Here is a 22,313-nt window from a genome sequence, read left to right as displayed (position 1 = left end):
GTGTGTGTGTGTTTATCACTGTGCAGCAAAGGTCACAGTCACTCATTGATCGCACACACGTCTGAACTTCACTTTATTGCTCCTAACCTTCTCACTGTGGCCCAATCAATGGACACACATGTTTACAGATAGCTGGCGCCACAATGTGCTGTTTAACATACAGTACAAACGTTTCTACCTCCTGTGATGTGCAGGCGTTTAAGGTGATTCACTGCGTGTCTGTTGTTCTCCTGAAATTACAGGCGGATGCCAACATCTGGCCCGTCACTGAGGGAGTCTGTGCCAGCTAACACAGCAGCCTTATCAGTGCAGCAGGATTATGTGTACATTACAAAGCTGTCAGTTTACCAGCCAGGAGACATAACAAACCTCTCAGCTGGATGGTGGCATTAAAGGTTCAAACGCATCCCCGATATAAGAAATGTCATCAGAAGCCAGAGTTTGTGAGTGTTTGGAAGAGAAGTGAGTCATGACTGGACGAGAGCAGAGCCATGAGACGAGGTCAAGAGAGGATAAAAGTTTGATTCCAGGTGTGTCGCTGCACTGCTTTCAAATTCATTTCATGTAGTGACTTCATGTCCTCAGGCTCTGACTTACGGGTCTATTGATTTTCTGCAGTGGAGCTAAAAAAGCCAAGCAAGCAGAAGGAAATCATTGCTTGTGAAACATTTAGTTTGTATTCATTGTTTGTATCTCCAGATGCCCACGTGTGTTTCAGGGATTTATTGGCATTTTTCAGTGTTCAGTTAATATCGTTTTTCTTCAATGTTCTGCAGGAAACCACGAAAGTGACGTCGTCCAATGTTTCTTATCCGCACTGAGCAATGATTGAAAATCCTGCAACACGAGATCAGACTGAATGCCAGTAAATCCTTCAAACTGAACACAGAGCTTCATCCCAGATCAAAGGTTTGTTCGGCCTTGACTCAACATATTTGTAAAGATCATAAGAAATGTTTGGACATATGAACATATTTATCCATTATCATCACACAACAACCTATGGGCAATGAAGAGTCAATCAATGAAGCTAACGTGTCTAATTATCTTTGGTGTGTTGGAGGAAGGAAGAAAAGCTCGTGTCCGGTTGGTACGGCATTTCTGTGTCAGGTAATAAAGTCCTAGTCTTCAGTCTACTTGGCTTACTGCTTCGACCTCCTCTGTATTCTGGACTTCCACATCAACGTACCTTGACTGATTAGGTGAATCTTCGTCTGATTGTGCACTTTATATTCCCCATTTTATAAATGTTCTCTGACAACATCTGTGCATGATCAATGTGCAGACTCCAATCATTCACATTCAATTGGAACACGCTTCATCCTCATCTCCCTTCATGAGCGCTGACAGTGGAGATCACGAGGAAAGCAGCAGGTGTGGATGTAATGTACGGACGTAACTCTGCTTTGGCTGGATCGTTAAGTTCTTAAACTGGACTCAAATCATTAGTGTTGGAGCTACAGGATAAGTCCCACAGCAGCAATCCACAAACTAATGAGCACCAGGGGTGAGGAGAGTCTGTCCTTCATCATCCGCTCTGCTGCTCGCTTCAACTGAAAAACAGCACTATTGAATAAACACACAGTACAGAGGGAAACATGCAGGTTGTGTTTAATCAGACGATTACTGCAAAACTTCTGTCCTCTCCAAAAATCATCTCTCTCCTCTGCTGCAGAAGGATGTGTAATCAGGGAGCGTGTGCAGAGGAAGTGAGTGTAAAGGAGAAAAGCATCCCAGGCAGCTGACTCTTTATGATAAAGGGCCAAAAACAACTATCTGCTTCTCCCCCTTCAGCTGGCTCTGTCATTTTCCTTTTAGGGGAAAATCGGGAGACAAATGTTGGAAATTTTGTTCTCAACTCCAGACAAACGGGGGAGGAAACACAAGCTTCTTCACGGCCACCAGAAAGTGACCAAAAAGACAAAAAGCTCACATTACCAGAAAGGCCTCACTTTACGTGGCGTCACCATGACCTCACCTGCACCTGAGCCTTTCGTTTGCTCCTCAGACAACGAATCAGCTGAGTGTGTGTGAGCGGAGTGGAGCTTCATTGGATCATTAATCCCCCCACACATCAGAGGAATGGAACATCGGAGAGGTTTATTGGCACAAGGTTTCCATATGACGCTTTATGCATTTAGCAAAGCAAGAACTGGGTCATGTGTAAAAGTGGGCGTGGCCATTTCTCCACCAAGGAGTGGATTTTTTGGAAAACAGATGTTTGCAATGGATTCAGAATCCTAAAGAACCCCTAGTTTGACCCCTCACAAGCTACCAAAAGCAAAGGTTCACATTTTCAAGTTTTCACCAATAAGTATACAGAACCAATAAAGTACTATTCCAGGTACCCTGACTTTGAGCCGCTCTCACAGATTTTCCTATGGGAGTTGGATTTAAATGTTTTTTTATGTGTTATAAGACACCTTTATGAACACGTTTGTGAAGAAATCTATTGGTAAGGAATTATTCCCAGATTGGCCAAATATGTGATAATATACCCTGACTATATGGTAGAAAAAGCCAAATAGTCTGACGCCGTGGTCACAATTGTCTTTCTTCATTTTAATGCTACGTGTTGGACAAATTGGTGGAAAAAGCAGAAAAGAGTTTCTCTGTGTGTATCTGTTGCAGGAATTGTCTTCTTGTCAAATGTCATTTTTAGCATTTGCTCTCTTCTTCTCCATCTGTCTCTCACTTTCTCCACTTCACATTTCCTGTTTCTCTTTCAATGGCTCCTTTTTTTCCCTCTCTTGACATTTCTGTCTTGCTCCTCAGGTTCATGTTGACGCTTCCCTCCCTACAGGTGCTTGGAGGGCATGAAAACAAACAGATCTGATGATCTCTTTCAGGATTCTGCAGTCCCTTTAGGAGAGAACTTATGTGTCATTTTGTGAAAAGTGGAAGGCTTTCAGCAGGCAGATTTAAACCAAGCTGCTTGTTATCGTGATTTCTTTTCTTATGTTTATCCTTATTACCATTTAAGCTTTAAGCTCACTTACAACATGAATATACATTTCAATTACTCTCGCCAGATAAATAATCAAACACCCTCAACCAGACCATCCAAATCCTGCACCTCAATATTCACATATTGTAAGTATTTCAGCTTATAGTCTTCTCTCCATGTGAGGCGAGGAGTCCAGAATATGTCAAATCTAATATAAAGGGAAGTGTATCACCATGCCCAGAAGCGCGTTTGTTGGGCGTAAGAGTGAATGGCATAAAATCTGCGTCTACGTCTTTTAGCCTTGGCATTACTTCCCGTGAAACTTTGAATATGCAATGAAAGATAAGGAAGAAAACCTTGTACAATGTTTCTCTGTGCAATCTATTCTATGACTATATTTCTGTAACATCATCTGTCATCTCTGGCAACGTGTCTTTTTTCTGATGTATGTTGTGTGTTGTGCTGTGCTTTTGCTGTCCTTGTATTTCGTCAGCATGCTTATAGTGTACGTTTAAGAAAAGTATGAATATGTGATCATATCTTATTGTAAAGCTCTTCCACATGGTAAATGGACTTGAGCTTGTAAAGTGCTTTTCTAGTCTTCTAACTCCTCAGTGCACTTTTACACTACAGGTCACACCTACCCATTCACACACTGATAGCAGAAGTTCCATCAGTACTGACCCATTCATACGCTGCCCAAAAAGCAGAGGGAGCAACGTTAAAATGTTGCTGTTTCTGCCAACTACTCAAAGTCATTTATCTCTCCAGCTTACTCTGTTGCCGCCACCTCTCTCAACATCTCTTGATCTGTAGCTCATCCCAGCGTCAACACGCTGCAGGGAACACACATCTGGATCTATGTGGAGCACAGGGACGAGACTGCGTGTCGACAGGAAGTCAAATATAGGAAGAGGCCAGGATGAAAGCTCAAAGGGAAGAATCAGAAGGGCAAGAAGGTAATATAACCCAACATCCTAAACAAGAGTGGAAGTGCACACACAAGAGACAGAGACATACATAGGATGCTAAGATGCATTAGAGGTATCACTTCCTTCAGAGCACACACACAGCCATGAACCCTAACACACATACACACAATGTATATAGTGGCTGCTCCATCTTCTATGTCCAACACGCAGACTCTAACACTGCTGCTTTATCATCTACGAGTCTGTTTGAGCTCTGTTTTCTTCACACCTTCAGGGGAAAAAAGGACATTTCACTTTGCCTCAATTTACATGGAACAAATTAGAAAAAGAGCTGAAACTTATTAAGCTGCTCTAATTGGACGTTTTGAAGAGGATGCTAAAGGTCACATATTTTACTCCTTTTAAACCAATTTCAATGATTCACAGTTCCTCAAAACATGTGTGTGTGAAGTATCTTGTACTAAATCTAATCTAATGTGTGTTTGATAAGGCCTATAAAGCCCTCTATTTCAGCCCCGCTCAGAACACACAGTTTCTGTGTCTGTAGCTTTAAATGCAAATGAGTTGACTTTGACCACACCCCTGTAGGAGTGCTAGGGCAGCTTGGCCTCTCTTCCTTTTTGACTGCATGTACGCACACTGCGCTGTGCTCCGCCCGGCTGGCTCAGCTCTGTAACGTCTCTGTTAATACCCCCAAAGACGGAACAGAGGGGGGGGATCTCTTTTTGTTTTTTTGGTGTATCCATGAAGCCATCTTTGACAGTTACTCACAAATAACAGACAAATACGTACTGTGGATTAATTCTGTAGTGATTCGGCATGTTCTCCCCGACGAGGAGGTCAATGAAGACAGAAGCTTAGAGCCTTACCTTTGATGCCAAACTTGGAGTTCCCTCCAAACTTGAGAACACACAAGAGAACGAAACCGGTGAAGACGACAGCAGCAATGCCCACCACCACGTACACCTGAACGATGACAAAACACGAGTTATTAACCTCCGAGCATGGGAAAAGAGACCCTGACAAGGTGTTTTCTAGACACAAATGAAATAGTAAACTAAACAGGTGGCAGAGGACTTACAGCCACTCTGTCTTTGTGAGTGACTTCAGGAGGGTCCTCTGTTGATAAGCAGAGAGAGAGAGGAAAGTCAATACAGTTACAGTGACAGAAGGACAGAGTTGAAATCAACATTTCTTTTCAACAGTATTGTAGCGAGCACAGATTGGAAAATGCTGCTGAGAGTCTAAATGGGCTTGCAACTGTGACTCCTTTGAACTCAAATCATCTCAAAGTCGATCACTTTTAAGGATTCATTCAACAAAAGAACGACAAAATAATCCAACAAAAACGTCTAAAAAATGGTGATAATGACATAATCAAAGCCACTCACACTCTTTGTCTAATTATTGTCGCACACGTTTGTAAAATGAGGTCAAACCAGGCACAAATTACCGGACATGATATTACTTCATTAGAACTTTTCTGTTGCGACTCAGAAAATCTTCAGAACCAAGCGCACGACTCAGAGACAGAAGGACGTTTAACAAATAACAATTTATTAATATGTGACACGGGGTGAAATATATGTGCAGTACAATAATCAATGTGACTCTAGTGCAACCTAATAACCCTAAACCTAAACACGCGTGACGAGGAGCCAGATCGGACACACGACACGAACAGGGGAAGACGGAGTCGCAGGAAGGACGGGAACGGGAACTACGGAGAAGGAGAAAATACAAGAGGTCAACAAACACGAGTAAATACAAGTATCCAGGAATAAACAAGGAGCAAGCACAAACACTGAGGAACAAACCCATGGAGATGAGACAATAATCTGGCACTGGCTTCCTGCAAGGAGCCAGCTTAAATAGCCTGATGATGATGATGATTGGGAGACACCTGTGACCGCAGCTGAACCTAATTGAATGATTAGTGAGGGAAGGGGAGACAGGAGGGAATGACAGACAGGGAAACAACAACAAAACAGCACGTGGACACCCTAAACATGACATTTTCTGCTGTTTTGTTTTTTTTCTCTCCATCATTGGAGAGAGACGGGTAACCTCAGAGAAAGAGTGAGCGGGGTGACGTGCAGTAAAGGGCCGCCGTCGTATTCGAACCCACGGTCTCTGTGACGAGGGCTGCAGTTTCCACACAAGGCAACATAAGCCCAAGGCCATCCGATTGATTATTTAATGCAACAACAAATGACCAAATAATCAACACCTGTTAAAGACATAGTTTACTGGTGTTTAACAGCATGTTCAGCACCAGGTGGTTGTTTGTAGCAAATTAAAGAGCAAATGTCCACAAACCCAAAGCAGATCATTTGAATTGTGCATATGATGAAGGATTGTGACTTCAATCTATCAACATCAATCTAAAGAGCAGCACATTGATTTACAGATGAAAACAGTCGCTGTGTATTCTATCAATGCATGTAGGATGTGTAACATGAGTTCAGGCTAACTTTAGCTTATCTGTCCAACTTGGAGGAGTTTTGAACTCCCACATCTTCAAAGTCTTTTCTCTCATATTGTAAAGGTGCTCTAGCAGTTACCAAACTGGATTATTATTATCAGAGTTTCTCATATTAGCACTTATAAGCTCTGCACTGCGTTGCAAGATCACGCCCTCTTCTTCTTCTGTCTTTCACTGACTTTCAACCATTAGCAGCTGCTTTAGTCTCAGTGTTTTGCATCAAATCTGGTTTGTGGTATCAATTCATACGTACGACAATTCATATGCTTCTTATTTCAAAGAAGTCAGATGGGGACCACGACACGATCATGCAACAGATAAAATCTGCCAGAGATGATGTGATTTCAGGATGAAAACAAAAGTTAGGTAGCTGGACTTGAATGAAAAAGCCATATTTTTCTACCTCCGTCTGAAATAAAGGGTTTAAGGCTTGAATTTCCCTCGGGATCAATAAAATATCTATCTATCTATCTATCTATCTATCTATCTATCTATCTATCTATCTATCTATCTATCCATCTAATAAACAGGGTTTCAGCTGGTTGTTTTCATTAGCCCCTTTTACATTGTCAATTCAAGCTGGCACTTTATTCCCCTGTGTGGAGCAAAAGTAACAACAAGTCATTTAGAGAAGGCGGCTAAGTAATTGATCATTTAACTATGAGAGCTATGAAAAGTCAAATTCTTTGCAGTACCTGTTGGGAGCTCTGCAGGAGGGATGAGGTGTTGGAGAAAGAGACGGCAAAGAACCGTTAGCTTTCAAACATACCGAAACACTCAAAGAGTCAATTCTGCAGCATGCTCGTCACTAAATCATGTCGTCAGTCATGCCTGTTTTCAGAGCTTCTGTCAATAACATATCCATTACACAAACAAACATTAAAGAAAAAAAACATGAATTCAACATGCAGAATATCAATAACAGAATCACAACAGCATGGGTGCCACAAAAGAAAGGACAACAAGCCTCATGTCTAGCTGATGTAACGCACCCTCAGCAACTTGAGAGATAAAAGAGAAAGATTTCTAAAATGTGATTTGTCTTCATGGAGGAGGATGAAAAGATGAGATATTGAACAGCAAAGAAACATTGATCTGAAGAGACACTGACAGCATGATATTAGTCGTTAGGAATATGTTTCACTCACCATAATAAGTTGGCTCCGTATCAGGATCTGCACATCAGAAAATGCAAAACAAAAAGAACATTTCATTGATATGTTGAGCTGACGCTGGCTTATAAAATATGTCAATAAAGATGTACCAGTGACTCTCTTTGGCAAAACATCCTGAATGTTCAAACATTTGAGAGCAGCTTTACTGCTCACCTTCACTGGGCGGCCTCATGAACTGAGCTTCCACCTCCCTTTGGTCTGTCCCATATCTGTTTGTAGCCACGAGCATGTAGCGGCCGTTGTTAAGGTGTGTGGAGTTGTCCAGCTGCAGGCAGCCGTGGTATTCTCTCTCTGTGACCTCATGGATCAGTGATAAGATGAAGTTCCCTTCCGTCACCTTTTTTCCATTCAGAAACCATTGTAGCGTCGGCTCTGGGTTTCCTGGAAATACAACGAAAGAGATTCTGTAGATTTCACTGGTTACATGTGTCTCGTTTAGTTGAAGTGTCTTGCTCAAGGACACATAGGATAAGTGGTCCTGCTTTGATTTATTAACATGGATATGATCATGATGATACTTCAGAAAAGTATCAGTGAAGGATGTTATTTGGATTTCTCTGTCGTACCTGTCATGCTGAAGGGGATGCACCAGTAATGGTCCGGGATCGGACTCAGCATCGTGATCTTTGGAGGAACTGAGTGTAAAAGAAAGAATAAAGAGTTTAAGGGCACCGATGACAGACACAAACAGAAAACACAAAAACAAAAAAGCAAATAGCAATTCAGCGGTAGAACTAGTGAAGCATCCAATAACACTGATTAAAAGGAGGAGGAGCATTAGTCTTCTACAGCTTTAAAGACTTCACTGCACACACACACACACACTGAATTAGAGCCGTACAAAGAATATCCAGCACCAGCGAGGACTCTTTCTCTCCGACAGCGTTCTCAGCCGTGCAGCTGATCTTGCGGTTGTGGTCCAGAGAGGACAGGTTGGAGAGTCGCATCACAGAAATCTGTCCTGATGTCCTGATCTGAGGAATGAAACACATTCTTATATCAGGAGTTTTCAACACACCCCTGGCACAGTTCTACATATTAAAAGATGCAGCTTTTAATGATGCTATTCTTTTCACTTGTTGTCATTTAAAGGTCATTGTTCCTAAAGTATTGTATTTGTTTTTGCATGATTATTGCAATCCATCGTTGTACTGCAACAGTGACATGCAAGTTTTATCCCAGGATATACTAATAAATATCCATCAAGCTATCACTGTTTAGTTCATTATTATTATTCTTTTTGGAGGGTGTTGGATAGTCTGAAATCAGGAGAGAGTGGGGAATGACATGGTTAGCCTCAGTACTGATTCTGACCTGGACCACCCACTTTCAGGACGATGGGGCATGTGCACTAACCACTACACTACTGGCACCTGCTAAAGGAAGAATTTCTGACTGAAAATGTGTCCCAACTTTTTCCCTGTCAGCACCCTTGTAACCTTTCTGGAAAAAAGTTGAGGTGAGTCAATGATGTAAACGTCATTATCCCTGCAAGAATGTTCCTGAATATTACCTGCTGTGATCATTCTCTCTCTCTTTTCCACTCACTCATTGATCCTGTGCAGACTCTGTCAACACTATGTTGTGTATGATGTAAACATTAAACAGTGACTTCCACTGCATCCTATTTTCATGCTCTGCACCCCAAGAACCATTGGCCATCCCCCATGCCTTCATCTGAAAGGGAAACTCTCCCACTGTGAGGGGTCATGTGTGAAAGAGCAACTCAGGTTCCAGGGCATCCTGTTCTGTAATCTTCAAGAATGTTTCAGAAGGGCATGAGTGAAAAAGGTTTAGTGTGTGTGTGTGTGTGTGTGTGTGTGTGTGTGTGTGTTCTAACATCATATTTGGAGACCAGCAACATGTTCCATATCAGCTCAGGTGAGGGCACCCCAGAGGTTGTGCAGGTCAGGTCCACGCTCTTCCCCTCCATTACTCTCACTGTGGATGGGTTCAAAGTTGCCATGGGAAGCTCTACATCCAACCAGGGAGAGGGAAGGAGGAGGAGAAGAGGAGAGGCAGGAGGAGAAGGAGGCAGGGGGAGAGGGAGGTCGGAGGAAAGGGGGAAAAGGAAGGAAGCAAATTTAGGATTGGGACACTTGTCCTTTCATTCACAACACCAGACATGTAACAACCTCAACAACAAGAGTGGAAGATTAGGCAAACACACACACACACACACACACACACACACACACACACAAACACACACACACACACACACACACACACACACACACACACACACACACACACACACACACACACACACACTACCACCGAGCAGGGGAAAACATGGACTCACAAAGACAGACCTTGAATTCAATCTCCTGCTCTCCCTCTTACTTTCTCTCCTGCTTTCATTTAAGCACATTCGCCCCAATCAAAGAGAGACACAGCGACAGAGTTCAAACTTGGGAAAACCTCGCTGGTGTTACTGTCTGTGCTGTTGTCGTGACCCGCCTCGGAACACGACAAATTATCTCCATGTTCAATTATTTTCCAGCGCAGCTTTGATAGTCAAACCATCCATGACATATACTCTGTCAACATGTGAGTCATTAGCAGGAAAGATTTCACTATGATGTGTTTTAGTGTTTGGCACCACTGTTGTAAACATATGGAAACGACTGGCACTGAAGTGTCTGCAGAGAAACAGCCAACAGCACAATAAAGTCCTGACTAACAACAACAATGACAAAAGTAAGGAAGCCTGTGAGGGGAAAGAAAGTTGACCTGCCTATATGTCGTCTGACTAGTTTTAAGATGGCCTGCACAAGAAAAAGAATATCACAATAATAGTCCATCATGCATTATGGACAAGAAGAGGGATAAAGACACGAGTTGCAGAGTGGATAGTAACTATAACTTTGCCTTTCTAAATCCATTTGCTGCTCTTTATGTCTTCTACATGAACCTTCAGTTGATCTGTGGAGAGCTGATAGACAGTTTGAGCGCAGTGAATGCCAGCTGTCACCCGACAATGTGTCGCAGGGATTTGGCTAGACGGGCTTCCAGATGTTCCGAGCAGAATGACACAGCCAAAAGTAGCGTTAGCAACACAGAAGATAGCGCTTAGCCTGCTAGCTCAAAGCATGGGGAAAACATCGTGGACAAGATGACAAGAAAGGACGCCCAACTTCAGGAGTTTGGAGACATTTTGGATATACACCATCCGACAGAAAAGAGTAACATGCTCTGGTAACTGTGCCGAAGACGAGTGCAGCCTAACCCTAACCTACCCTAACCCTTAGTTTAGTTAAAATCTTACTTCTCTTAATGGCGTTGACAAGGCCATTCACATTATAAGTAGCTATTTTAACTTCTTGCATTCAGTGGTCATTGAGAAGAGAGATGACATATAACCGAGACTCACCACAAGTGTCCATAAGTAGCAAAATAAAACACAGGTTACCCCACACAGGCTGCCAATAACTGCAGCTAACAACAAAAACTCATACAACCCACAGAACACCATAAGAACAGTAAAGACAGAAAATAAGACTTCCAACTGTGGGGTCTTAATATCGACCCTGATGAAGCCCTGATGGATGAAGGGCTCTGAGGTAAAGCCTCTCCACCTGTCAGGTGGGAGAGGGCCTTCATGCATTGTATTGTCTCTGTCCCGGCAGCAAACAGAGAAACATCTTTCCCCGACGTTTACATTATACTCTTAGTTAGATAGCCCATACCGCACACCTTTGAGAATCAGCACATGTTAGCAGACTAAGTCAGCCCTCTGCTGGGAGTTCCCGGAGGAGAAAAAAAGAAATACATCAAAATAAAGTCACACCGGACTCACTCGTTAAAATCAAAATTCGCTGGCACCCAACAGTTTACAGATCACTTACAGTCACCCCGAGTCCTGGCGTCTGAAAGCCTGTAACTTTTCCTTAAATGCCGAAGCCCTGTCACCTCTGTCCCGGTTCCTCGGCCTCTTAACGGTGTGCCATGTGAACTGCTGGATCCTCTCCAAAAGTGAGTCCGGGTGTTTAATGACCGACACCGGGAGACCCCTCCTCTCCATATCCTGCGTCGCCTCCTGGTAGAAAACTCTGAATCTGGCGGGGAACGGCGTCTGAATGCGGATTGTCTTCGCCTTCAGGACCGCTTTCGCTTCAGCATATTCCCTGCGCTTTTTTAAGACATCAGGCGCATAGTCGTGATCCACATTGACTCGTTTTCCAAGGTGTTCAAATCCTCTCTTTTGCCAGGCCGTTCTCAGCAGCTCTTCTTTCATCCTGTAGCTTGACAGTTCGACCACGATAGACCTCGGCGGGGAGTCCCCAGGCGGCTTCGGCATCAGGGCGCGGTGCGCTCTTTCCGCGCGTAGTTCAAATGTTTCCGGGAGCTCTAAACCCTCCCGCAGCAAGCGCTCCACAAACGCCACCATTGACGCAAGCAAAGATCTGAGTGTGCATCCTTGCGTTTATTTGCTCATTTGTTTGCCTGCTCATGTGAAAGAAATGGTAGCTTTTTTTCCTCTGCTCAGTGTCTGGGGAAATTACAATATACAGAGCTAAGCATGAAATACAGTGTGTGCTGCTTCTCTGCTGTAGGCGGTGAAGGTTCACATACCAGCAGCTCTTATATCAGATGTGATTACTGCAGTGGCTTTGGTTAATGCATACAAAGCTCTCCTTCTATTTTATTTGCATGGATTTGAAACTGACTGAAACTGACTGAAATCTGCACAGGTTTAACATATAATTATGTTTATTCTTAGTCACATAGGGGCTGCTATATCTTGTTTGAGGGATTTTGTATACGGGGGGGACAGCGGGTGTGTATTGTAACTAATGTCTTGTGTCCTGCCTGTCTGTATAATGCTACTAGATGCCTTGAATTTCCCTCGGGATCAATAAAGTATCTATCTATCTATCTATCTATCTATCTATCTATCTATCTATCTATCTATCTATCTATCTATCTATCTATCTATCTAAAAATCTCACTCCCCTGGGAACACGCTTACAATGTTTGCAATTGTAACAACAACATATGATAACATAATAACTCATAAAGCCTGTATCCTAGATTTAAGCTAGCAAAGGACTTACATAAAAAACAGATGTGTGAGACACGTGCAAAACACACGAGAGCACACACACACACAATCGTCACAGATATTTAGAAGAAGAAATAGGTAGAGGAAGTCAGCAGGATGACCCTTTTCCTGCAGGCCCTTCAGCACTTTTCACTTTGTTACAGCTTGAGTAACAATGTCTTTTCCAGGCCCGTCCATCACACGTGTCTGAGTCCTCCACACTGTGTGTGTGTGTGTGTGTGTGTGTGTGTGTGTGTGTGTGTGTGTGTGAGCGTGTTCTTACCACAGTTAGGTAAAGTCAGTCTGGACAGCAGCTTGCGGCCTCCTCCATCCTCGATGCAGCGCAGCTCCTGAATGTCTGCTTCCTCTCCTAACCACAGCTTGATCCACATGTTCTCACAGGAACAGTGCAGAGGGTTCCCTGACAGGATCCTACACACACACACACACACACACACACACACACACACACACACACACACACACACACACACACACACACACACACACACACACACACACACACACACACACACGCACACGCACACGATCTATGGGGTCAATACAGTCCTTCTGTTTGAAGGAGACACTCACAGTTTTTGGGAAGAGTGTTTGGAACGTGTCATGAGCTGTTCTCCTCGACTCTGCTAATCTGTCGCTCACAGCACTGCAGGAGCCTCATATGTCAATAATGGCATTAGCATAAAATATCAAATTAAAAGTCAACTTTTTTATAAAATGAACGCTTGGACATAAATCTGAAAATTCCTATAACGATGTAAACTACTTAGTCCTAATGGTTGAGTTAAATTAAAGGCAGGGTTGGTAATTCTCTTCAGATACACGTTTTAAGATTTAGATTCTATTTAATAATAATAAGTATTTAGTTATTATTATTATTATTATTGTTCTATTTAATAATAATAAGTATTTAGTTATTATTATTGTTCTATTTATAATAATAAGTATTTAGTTATTATTATTATTGTTCTATTTAATAATAATAAGTATTTAGTCATTATTATTATTATTGTTCTATTTAATAATAATAAGTATTTAGTTATTATTATTATTATTGTTCTATTTAATAATAATAATTATTTAGTTATTATTATTCTTCTATTTAATAATAATAAGTATTTAGTTATTATTATTATTGTTCTATTTAATAATAACAAGTATTTAGTTTTTATTATTATTAATATTGTTCTATTTAATAATAATAAGTATTTAGTTATTATTATTATTATTATTATTGTTCTATTTAATGATGATAAGTATTTAGTTATTATTATTATTATTATTGTTCTATTTAATAATAATAAGTATTTAGTTATTATTATTGTTCTATTTAATAATAATAAGTATTTAGTTATTATTATTGTTCTGTTTAATAATAATAAGTATTTAGTTATTATTATTGTTCTATTTAATAATAATAAGTATTTAGTTATTATTATTGTTCTATTTAATAATAATAAGTATTTAGTTATTATTCTTATTCTTATTATTGTTCTATTTAATAATAATAAGTATTTAGTTATTATTATTGTTCTATTTAATAATAATAAGTATTTAGTTATTATTATTATTATTGTTCTATTTAATAATAATAAGCATTTAGTTATTATTATTGTTCTATTTAATAATAATAAGTATTTAGTTATTATTATTGTTCTGTTTAATGATAATAAGTATTTAGTTATTATTATTGTTCTATTTAATAATAATAAGTATTTAGTTATTATTATTGTTCTATTTAATAATAATAAGTATTTAGTTATTATTATTGTTCTATTTAATAATAATAAGTATTTAGTATAAGTATTTAGGTCCTGACAGAAGTGAATAACTTGTGTGCTCTGAAGAAGAAACAAACACTTTGAACAATGTCTGCACTCTGTACGACTTTTATGAATCAATCAGGCCTCCCTGTCTCTCCCTTCCTTCAATGATTACAAAAATCATTCTTTCCCCAAGGCAGCAGTAAATCAAACACTGACAGTTGATATGAAAGGTGATATATACTCTACATACTGTGACTCAGAGAGAGAGAGAGAGAGAGACAGGGACAGACTGACGGGGAACTCACAGATCAGAGATGTTGAGGTGTCTGAATATCCTCCAGGACAGCGATGACAGGTTGTTATCCTTTAGATTCCTGGAAAGTAAAACCAAACATCAGCGAGGGAGAGTGTTATATCAACACAACGAGGAATAATAAGGCAGCACATTTCTACATGCATTGTTTTTACATTCAAAGTTTCCCCTCTACAAGCACTGTGACAATTACATCTGATTAGTATAATAAGTATCAAGATTGAAAGATCAATTATAAGCAGTGTTCAGGCTGAACCTGAACTGAACTTCGTTTCCCATCAGACTCTCAGCTGTTGTTGATCTTCTTTCTTCATTTAACTCCAACAATAAATCATAGAAAACAGACTCACACTTACTGAGGCTGTTTCATCAGCAGCAAGCATCAATCTGTTCCCTGAGTTTAGACTTACAGGTACTGCAGCTTGACGTTGTTTTGAAAGGCCAGCTTGGATACGTATGTCAGTCTGCTGTTGGTTACCGTTCTGTCACACAAACAAAATCAAGTTATTACAAACAGTTTTCAGGAATCAAAATCACCTGCAAAAAAATCAGGTTCAAGATCTGTAACGTTCGAGAAACCAGATTCCTGTTTATTTCAATGACGTTCCTTTTGATATTAAAAGAGTCCACAGCTTTTATCCCGTATTACTGATGAATTAGTTAGCACTTGTAAATACTCTACAGATGCTGTTTTGAACAAGAAGAACCAAATAGTTGAAGCAGCAGGAGCCTGAACTCCAGGAAGACCTCTGGGATTTACTTATTGTCCTTAATAATGAATCCTGGAACTACAAACACATTAGCAACATCTTGTCAGTGTAAGTCGACAGAGCTGCTGTTGTAGCGTGAGGTGTTTTCACACCGTAGGAACTTTTTCATAGTTCTAGGAACTATTGGAACCCTTCCTCTTTATTAACGGTTTCACCTGGCAGAGGCAAACCTGTTTAGCTCCTGCTTCATGGAAAGACAAGAAACTCCCCATGGTGTGCAGTTCTCAGGGAACTCACCTCATCTAAAAGTCTGAACACAGCTGTGGTTCTACTTTGCCATGGTGTAAATAGATCCATACACATCTACACAGATCCTTCAAACACGTGCACACTTGTTGATCTTTGTAGACGTGTGAATCTGTTTGTGTATTTATGGATCTATTTCTGCTTTTGTTCATTGTTTCACTACAACAGTACTTCTGTATAAGTGCTGTGTGGATATGAATGTGCAGAAACATCACAGATCTTAAAGAGCTGCTCCCTTTGGCTGTTTTTCAGGTGACTTTAAATGACTTGGATGCTGACAGATCTGACTGTAAATGCTCTACCTGATATACAGTATATTTGTGATTTCGGTTGATCTTGACAAATATGTATTGATATTTCATGTGTTGTCCTTTGCTAACAAGATGCTGCTAGTTTTCTAAATGCTGGTTAAAATGAAACAGATGACTGTTTTTTAAACAGAAACCTCCAAGTCAGATGATTAGTTCAAAGTGCCCTTTATTATCCCCACAGTCTGTGTGTGAGCCTCATCAGCTGAGGTGTGACATCACATATTTATCTTTTATGAATTACAATAATAATGCATCTGATCTGATATGAAAGATTTGTAGTTTACTATAAAAAAAGAGACTGTAACATAATGACTGTAAAAAGATGTCAAATAGTGACATCTGGACCTTTTCCTGTTAAATAGAATCTATCTATCTATCTATCTATCTATCTATCTATCTATCTATCTATCTATCTATCTATCTATCTATCTATCTATCTATCTATCTATCTATCTATCTATCTATCTACTCTATCTCTCTCTCTCTCTCTCTCATCTCTCTCTCTCTCTCTCTCTCTCTCTCTCTCTCTCTCTCTCTCTCTCTCTCTCTCTCTCTCTCTCTCTCTCTCTCTCTCTCTCTCTCTCTCTCTCTCTCTCTCTCTCTCTCTCTCTCTCTCTCTCTCTCTCTCTCTCTCTCTCTCTCTCTCTCTCTCTCTCTCTCTCTCTCTCTCTCTCTCTCTCTCTCTCTCTCTCTCTCTCTCTCTCTCTCTCTCTCTCTCTCTCTCTCTCTCTCTCTCTCTCTCTCTCTCTCTCCATGCGTTCACATCTATCTGTGTTTTCTAATCCGCAGTAACTCACCCTGCAACATCGCCATTATCACAAGCAGTTTGAAAGCAACACACACACACACACACACACATCTATATGCCCACAATAACAAGAAGACCAGAATACTAGATTCTGCAAATATCAATAATTTGTAAAGACCATCTTCAATTGATGCATCACAGCATGTGAAGAGCTGAAGACTTTCCATGTAAACAAGTATTCTTCTTTTATCAGCCTTGAAACTTTCAACTTCGGCTTACGTTACTCTCATTCTTGTTATTAGTGCGACCTTGAGGCGTAATAAAGAAGTGACATGGTGAGTCAATAAGCAGGAAATCAAACATCTGCACTTGGCACCAGCGTGTCAATAATGGGATTACACCAATCAGGACGATGACGTGTTGTAGTATTCATATTTGGTACCATCCCGATAAGAGACAAATGAATGCATGTTTGTCTGCAGAAGACATGTCATGTATTAGCCGTGAAAGACTCACAGGTTCCTGAGATTGTTGTAGTCGTGCAGGTCTTTGTCGTTGATGGAGGAGAAAGCGCTCTGGTTAGCGATGTAGCTGTCAGGAGATACAAGAGTGTGTCAGGAGGCTCATTTGTTAACAGGGAGGAGGAAGCGTACACAGAAGCATTCGAACAAGACAAAGCAACATAACAAAGCCAGATCATTCAAACTGTTGGAGGCCTGCAGCTGATCAATGAACCTGGAAGAGTTTGTTAGATATAAAGAAGGAGACTCTCTCTCCCTCTCCTCTTTCTCTCTGCTGCACTAGAGCAAGAGAGAGGAGATGATTGTGGGCAACTCCCTCCAGTGAATGAGTGTTACTGTGTGAACAGGTTTCTGCAAAACAATGTGTACTTAACAGATCTTTGAGATCAGATGTCCGAGAGCGGCTCACCTTCAGACGGAACAAGCTGTGACTGTCACAGCCGAGCTCTTTGTCAGCCTTGCTGCTGCACATGTCACAAGGTCATTAGATGATGCTTGAATGTGGCAGGCACGCAGAGACCCCGGCTGAATAAATCCTTTCTCATTAGAATCAGTGATTTCCAAAATGGGTTCTTCACAGTAAGTGGTTAGCTTCAGTTTTCATTTTCCACTTCTGAATTTAAATCAAAAAGAAGACTTTTTGGTTGATGATGAGGATTTTCAGCAAAGATTAAAGACAACTGCTTAACCTTCAAATACCTCATAGCAGGTGGCCTTGAAAGGCGCCATACAACAAATATCATATACACGTAATCACACATCCCTGCCTTCATTTTCTGTCTGATCTCTGCCCTTCCCGTCAAATAAAGCCAAGTTGACTGAAAAATAAAAAAAATGATGCTTTTCACTTTGGGTGAATGTTGACATCATCGCCTAACGCTGAGACCATCTCTGTTTTTTTCAGCAGCAATAATGAACGCTTCTCTGCATCCTTGTGTTAACTACTAGAGAGGAGTAGTGCTTGAAGTAACCTCCATGTGTCTATTTGAATACACAATTACTACTTGTATGTTTGGATAGTTTCTAAGGTTGTTACATGTTCCTTCACACTGCATTACCTATACTTTCTGTACTTTCCTCTCTGTTGTTGTATCTTAAGGAGGCAGCTCCCACAAATATGAACAATATAAATATGATTGAAGTTTGCGTTCACTCAGATGAGATTCTACTTTATTGTCATTACACATATTCAAGCGTAGGAGAAACAAAAAGAGGTGTGCCATCTCACCAGAAGTGCAATAAGCAGATAGTGCAGGAATCTATCTACAAAAGTGAAGAGAATTGACAGATAATGTGAATCAAATAAATGCTAGAAATGTAAGTATATATAAGTGTAGGTGTATTCTGCACATTAGAATACGTAGATCAATGTTAAGTAACAAGCTATTTGTTTGCAAGTTTTCTTTTATACTTAAAAGAAAATACTTACTCGTTTATGTAAAACAAAAAAAGATAATTGAACTGCTTGTTATTCGGTTTAAGGAGTTTACACTGTACACTTTTAGACTCTGTGTTTCAGTCACATGTCCAAATAATCAGGATGTTCAATCAGTCACCACAGACGGGGACACTAGAACCTGCTGTAGCTCCCTGTTTTTCTTTTCTTTTTCTTTGCAAGGTCGTTTGTAATGAAAAGGTCTGACGGTCATCAGTCATTAGCCAAACAGCCAGTCAGTGTCTTTCACCAGACTGCTGCTTCATCTTGCTTAAGTTTGACATCTTGAAGTATTATGCTCTTATAGAATGTAATATTTTAAGTAAAAGACACAATTGTTTTAGCACAAGACAAATTTTTAATGAATACAATTTGTTTATTTAAGCAAATAAAAGGGAAGTATTTAGTTATATCCTCCTTATGGTTTTACTTATCTCTACTCATTTTTTTAAGTTCTTTCTGCTCATATTTTCTGAAGGCTTTATAGAGTATTTCAGTTAAATTTACAAAACAGTTTTTGTCATTTTGCTTAATTCAGGCGTACTCGATTGAAAATAGAGTAAATCTATTCATGGTTTCTTTCACTTGATTTCAAAGCTTTGAAATTTACTCAATATTTGTGTGTAAAAATGTTTCATTTAAATTAAGTACTGTGCAGTATTATTTTTTAGGGTGTTGAGCAGAGGGAAAGGATGACATTCCTTTATTTGAAAATTGTTTGGAAATAAATGAAAGCAATGACAGAAACTAATTTGATGAAAGGAGAACCAATGATTCCCTCTTTTATGACACTCACATGTCGGTGATGTTCTCCATCTCCGCCTCGGGCTGAAGGACCGGGAAAGAATTGATTCCCCGCACAGGGTCCACGCAGGAGATCCTGGTGCTGCTGCAGGAGCAGGACGACGAGCATGCCTCCGAGGACGTCCAGGGAACCCCCGAGCCCACAGCCACCCCGATCATCATCAGCCACCACCACGACCACCAGCAGCACCACCACCACGACCATGACCCTCTCCCCGACGAGAAGAGAGCACCGCTCCCGGGTCTCCAGGCGCTCATCTCGGGTGCCAACTTCAGCTATATGGCTCGCTGAACAGCCCCGCGACCACGGTACAGGGTGGCTGGGATCAGCCTCGGTCCAGCCAGTCAAGGAAGGGAGAGAATCAAGTCAAGATCCGAGGGTGAGGCGGTCAGTCAGCTGTGACCACACTGACTGACAAGACGGTGAAAAACCAGAGACGATGTGAATACTTCCCCGTGTGTTTCCTCCAGAATCTCCAGTCAGTCACTCAGTCAGTCAGTCAGTCAACACTGAGACACTGTCAGGTGTGTTCTCTCTCTCTCTCTCTCTCCCTCTCTCTGAGTGTGTGGATGAGATGAGAGGTTGGTGGTAGTGATGGTGGTGTGGGCTGGGTTGAAGACACAGCTCCAGAATGAATGACAGACAGGATAAGGAGCCAGGCACTATGTAATGGGGAGGGGCTATTGAGAACTATGAGAGGTGTAATGAAATTTGACCAGAGAATTATTGATAAGTAGAGTGGGATGACCGGGTGAGAGCACACTGTTGACAAGGAGGAACCAAAAGATAGCACGGCTTTATTGAAATTTATTAAAAAAGGATATAAAAAAAAAAAAACCAGGATAACAACAAAATACCCACAAATAAAAATGCTAAAAGTCCATAAAAACACATGGGCTAAAAATGCTTTTAAAAAAATGGCACCGTCCCCTTCCTCCTCCAGGCAGTAACTCTTCTTCTGGTCACACACACCGGGTCACCTGCAATGCAAAGCATATACGCCAGCACGGGGATACGAGACTATTAGGGCCTTAGGCTACAGGGTGGAGTGTCGCTACAATACTTACACTCGAGGCAGAGTTTCCTCTGCCCCTGCGTGTGTCAGGCTTCACAACACTCCTCCACTCAGTCTCGATCTCTCCCGGCTGGCTCCTGTCCTCTGCACGCTGAGACACCTGCGCGGAACAACAAGCGGCAGTCAACGTCCTAACACAGCGGCTTCCTGTCTCACTTCTCTCCGACAAGTGCTACTATACGGTCCCAAAGGGTACTTACACGGAAGGCAGAGTCCTCCTCTGCCCCTGCGTGTGTATCGCCTTGCAGCACTTGCGGTCTCAGCGTGCGTGGTCCCCGATGCGTGTGCCGTCCTTCGCATTTACTGCTTGAGCGGTGGTACGCGGTCTTCCTGCTCTCTTCCTGCTCTTCCGGTTCCGTTCCTGTCCCCGTCCCCGTCCCCGTCCCCGTCCCCGTCCCCGTCCCCGTCCCCGTCCCCGTCCCCGTCCCGTTTCTCTTCTCCCGTCCCCGGTCTTTCCGTCCTCGTCCCCCCTTCTCCGCTCTGTTTGTTGCTTCCGTCCTTTTTTATGTGCATTCCTCCTCACCAACACAGGTGCGCTGATTTGAAGGTCTCCGGGATTGGGGCAAAGTCATGTGATCAATTAAGTCGTGCAGCATGTGACTATGGCCGTTCTTATGATATAAATGAAAAGTAAAAATGCACTGCAAACAATAAAAACACAAAAACACTGCAAACGATAAAAACTAAAAAATAAAATGCCGTAACACTTTATGCTGGATCACAACTACGATGAGGATATCAGAGCAGGTCACATACAGAGTGATTCCTCTCTGACCCCTTGCCTTTAGGGAAATGTCACTTTGCTCTGCTTGCAGAACGGGTCAGGTACAGAGCAAAGGGGTCTCTTGCTCAAGGGTACCTCGACACAGCTGCGTGATTTCTTGTAAATTGTGCAGTCGGTGGGGTGAAAGGCCAGCACGCTCTGTGACATGTTACTCAGGCCTGTTGAGTAAGTGAACGAGGTGTGAGCGTCCTAGAGGAGAGGTGGAGCTGACTCTTGTGTTAGAGAGGTTATTTCATTTATCTGCTTGCTGGCTTCACACTATGTCCATATGTAACCAGGTTAAAATGATATATTTATTTTTATTTGAAACTTCCCCAAATCCTTATAAATATTGAAGATATTTTCATTTTGTATGTTCTTTATGTATTTTGAGGTTCATTGTACCCATACTGTTATACCTGTACTGTCCCTTTAAGAGATCGCTGTGTGTGTGTGTTGCGAGTGACGCGTGTAGTGCTTCTCTCAGTCCGCGCTGCGCTCGCTGAGGGAAGGTAAGGCTACTTTGCTCTATTCACGGGTTAGCACTGTTTCTTTTTACAACAATATAAAATGCAGTAGTCGCAATTATTGTCCACTCGTTGCCTTTCTGAGCATGCAGGACAAGTTGCGTTCCGAATATAAACTTTATCATTGAGTTTTTAGAAGTTTATTAGCGGACACGTGTTGTTAAGTGCTACGGGGTTTCCCATGTGTTCTGTTAACAGGAGACTGGAGACCTGTGTGAGAAAGAACCGCATGTCACAGAAATGTCTTTTTGATTTGTGCAGGTATGGGTATTTTTGTATTTTACATGTTCACTGTTTATTGTGCTGGTTGTAGTTTTGATGCTGTGAAATTCAATTGAATAAGTACATTTTATTTACTGTTAATTTTTATTTAAACATTAATGCTGTTAAAGCATTTATATGTACATGAGTCTCAGTCCGCGCTGC

General features: G+C 41.3%; 2 protein-coding genes and 2 long non-coding RNA genes across 8 annotated transcripts in view; 1 reads left to right on the top strand and 3 right to left on the bottom strand.

The window, feature by feature from the left end:
* LOC306818856 (BDNF/NT-3 growth factors receptor-like) overlaps positions 1-20,163 on the bottom strand; it is a 151,517-nt gene extending 131,354 nt beyond the window's left edge. For 3 of the 5 annotated variants that reach the window (XM_079336580.1, XM_079336582.1, XM_079336584.1), the window contains exons 1-10: positions 19,514-20,163; positions 17,278-17,352; positions 15,097-15,168; positions 14,679-14,747; positions 12,870-13,018; positions 9,380-9,513; positions 8,381-8,513; positions 8,106-8,174; positions 7,693-7,920; positions 7,513-7,539 (exon numbers count right to left, since the gene is read on the bottom strand). In XM_079336580.1, the coding sequence (XP_079192706.1) occupies positions 7,513-7,539; positions 7,693-7,920; positions 8,106-8,174; positions 8,381-8,513; positions 9,380-9,513; positions 12,870-13,018; positions 14,679-14,747; positions 15,097-15,168; positions 17,278-17,352; positions 19,514-19,779 (1,222 nt within the window). In that variant the 5' untranslated portion in view covers positions 19,780-20,163. The remainder of the gene's footprint in view (positions 1-7,512; positions 7,540-7,692; positions 7,921-8,105; positions 8,175-8,380; positions 8,514-9,379; positions 9,514-12,869; positions 13,019-14,678; positions 14,748-15,096; positions 15,169-17,277; positions 17,353-19,513) is intronic. The other 2 variants (XM_079336581.1, XM_079336583.1) reach the window with 2 other exon arrangements.
* Positions 1-22,313, top strand: part of LOC306818859 (solute carrier family 28 member 3-like) — a 145,764-nt gene that overhangs the window by 111,695 nt on the left and 11,756 nt on the right. The gene's annotated exons all lie outside the window — the stretch shown is intronic.
* Positions 5,416-7,230, bottom strand: LOC306818874. The gene is made up of 2 exons (XR_013778381.1): positions 5,697-7,230; positions 5,416-5,599 (listed from the first exon to the last, which is right to left on the bottom strand). It is a non-coding gene; the product is annotated as an uncharacterized lncRNA (long non-coding RNA).
* On the bottom strand, positions 20,314-20,945 carry LOC306818866. Its single transcript, XR_013778373.1, has 2 exons — positions 20,798-20,945; positions 20,314-20,697 (listed from the first exon to the last, which is right to left on the bottom strand). It is a non-coding gene; the product is annotated as an uncharacterized lncRNA (long non-coding RNA).

The sequence above is a fragment of the Symphodus melops genome (genome assembly GCF_947650265.1).
Source record: "Symphodus melops genome assembly, chromosome: 23".
Lineage (NCBI taxonomy): Eukaryota > Metazoa > Chordata > Actinopteri > Labriformes > Labridae > Symphodus > Symphodus melops.
This window is presented reverse-complemented; position numbering and strand designations above follow the sequence as displayed.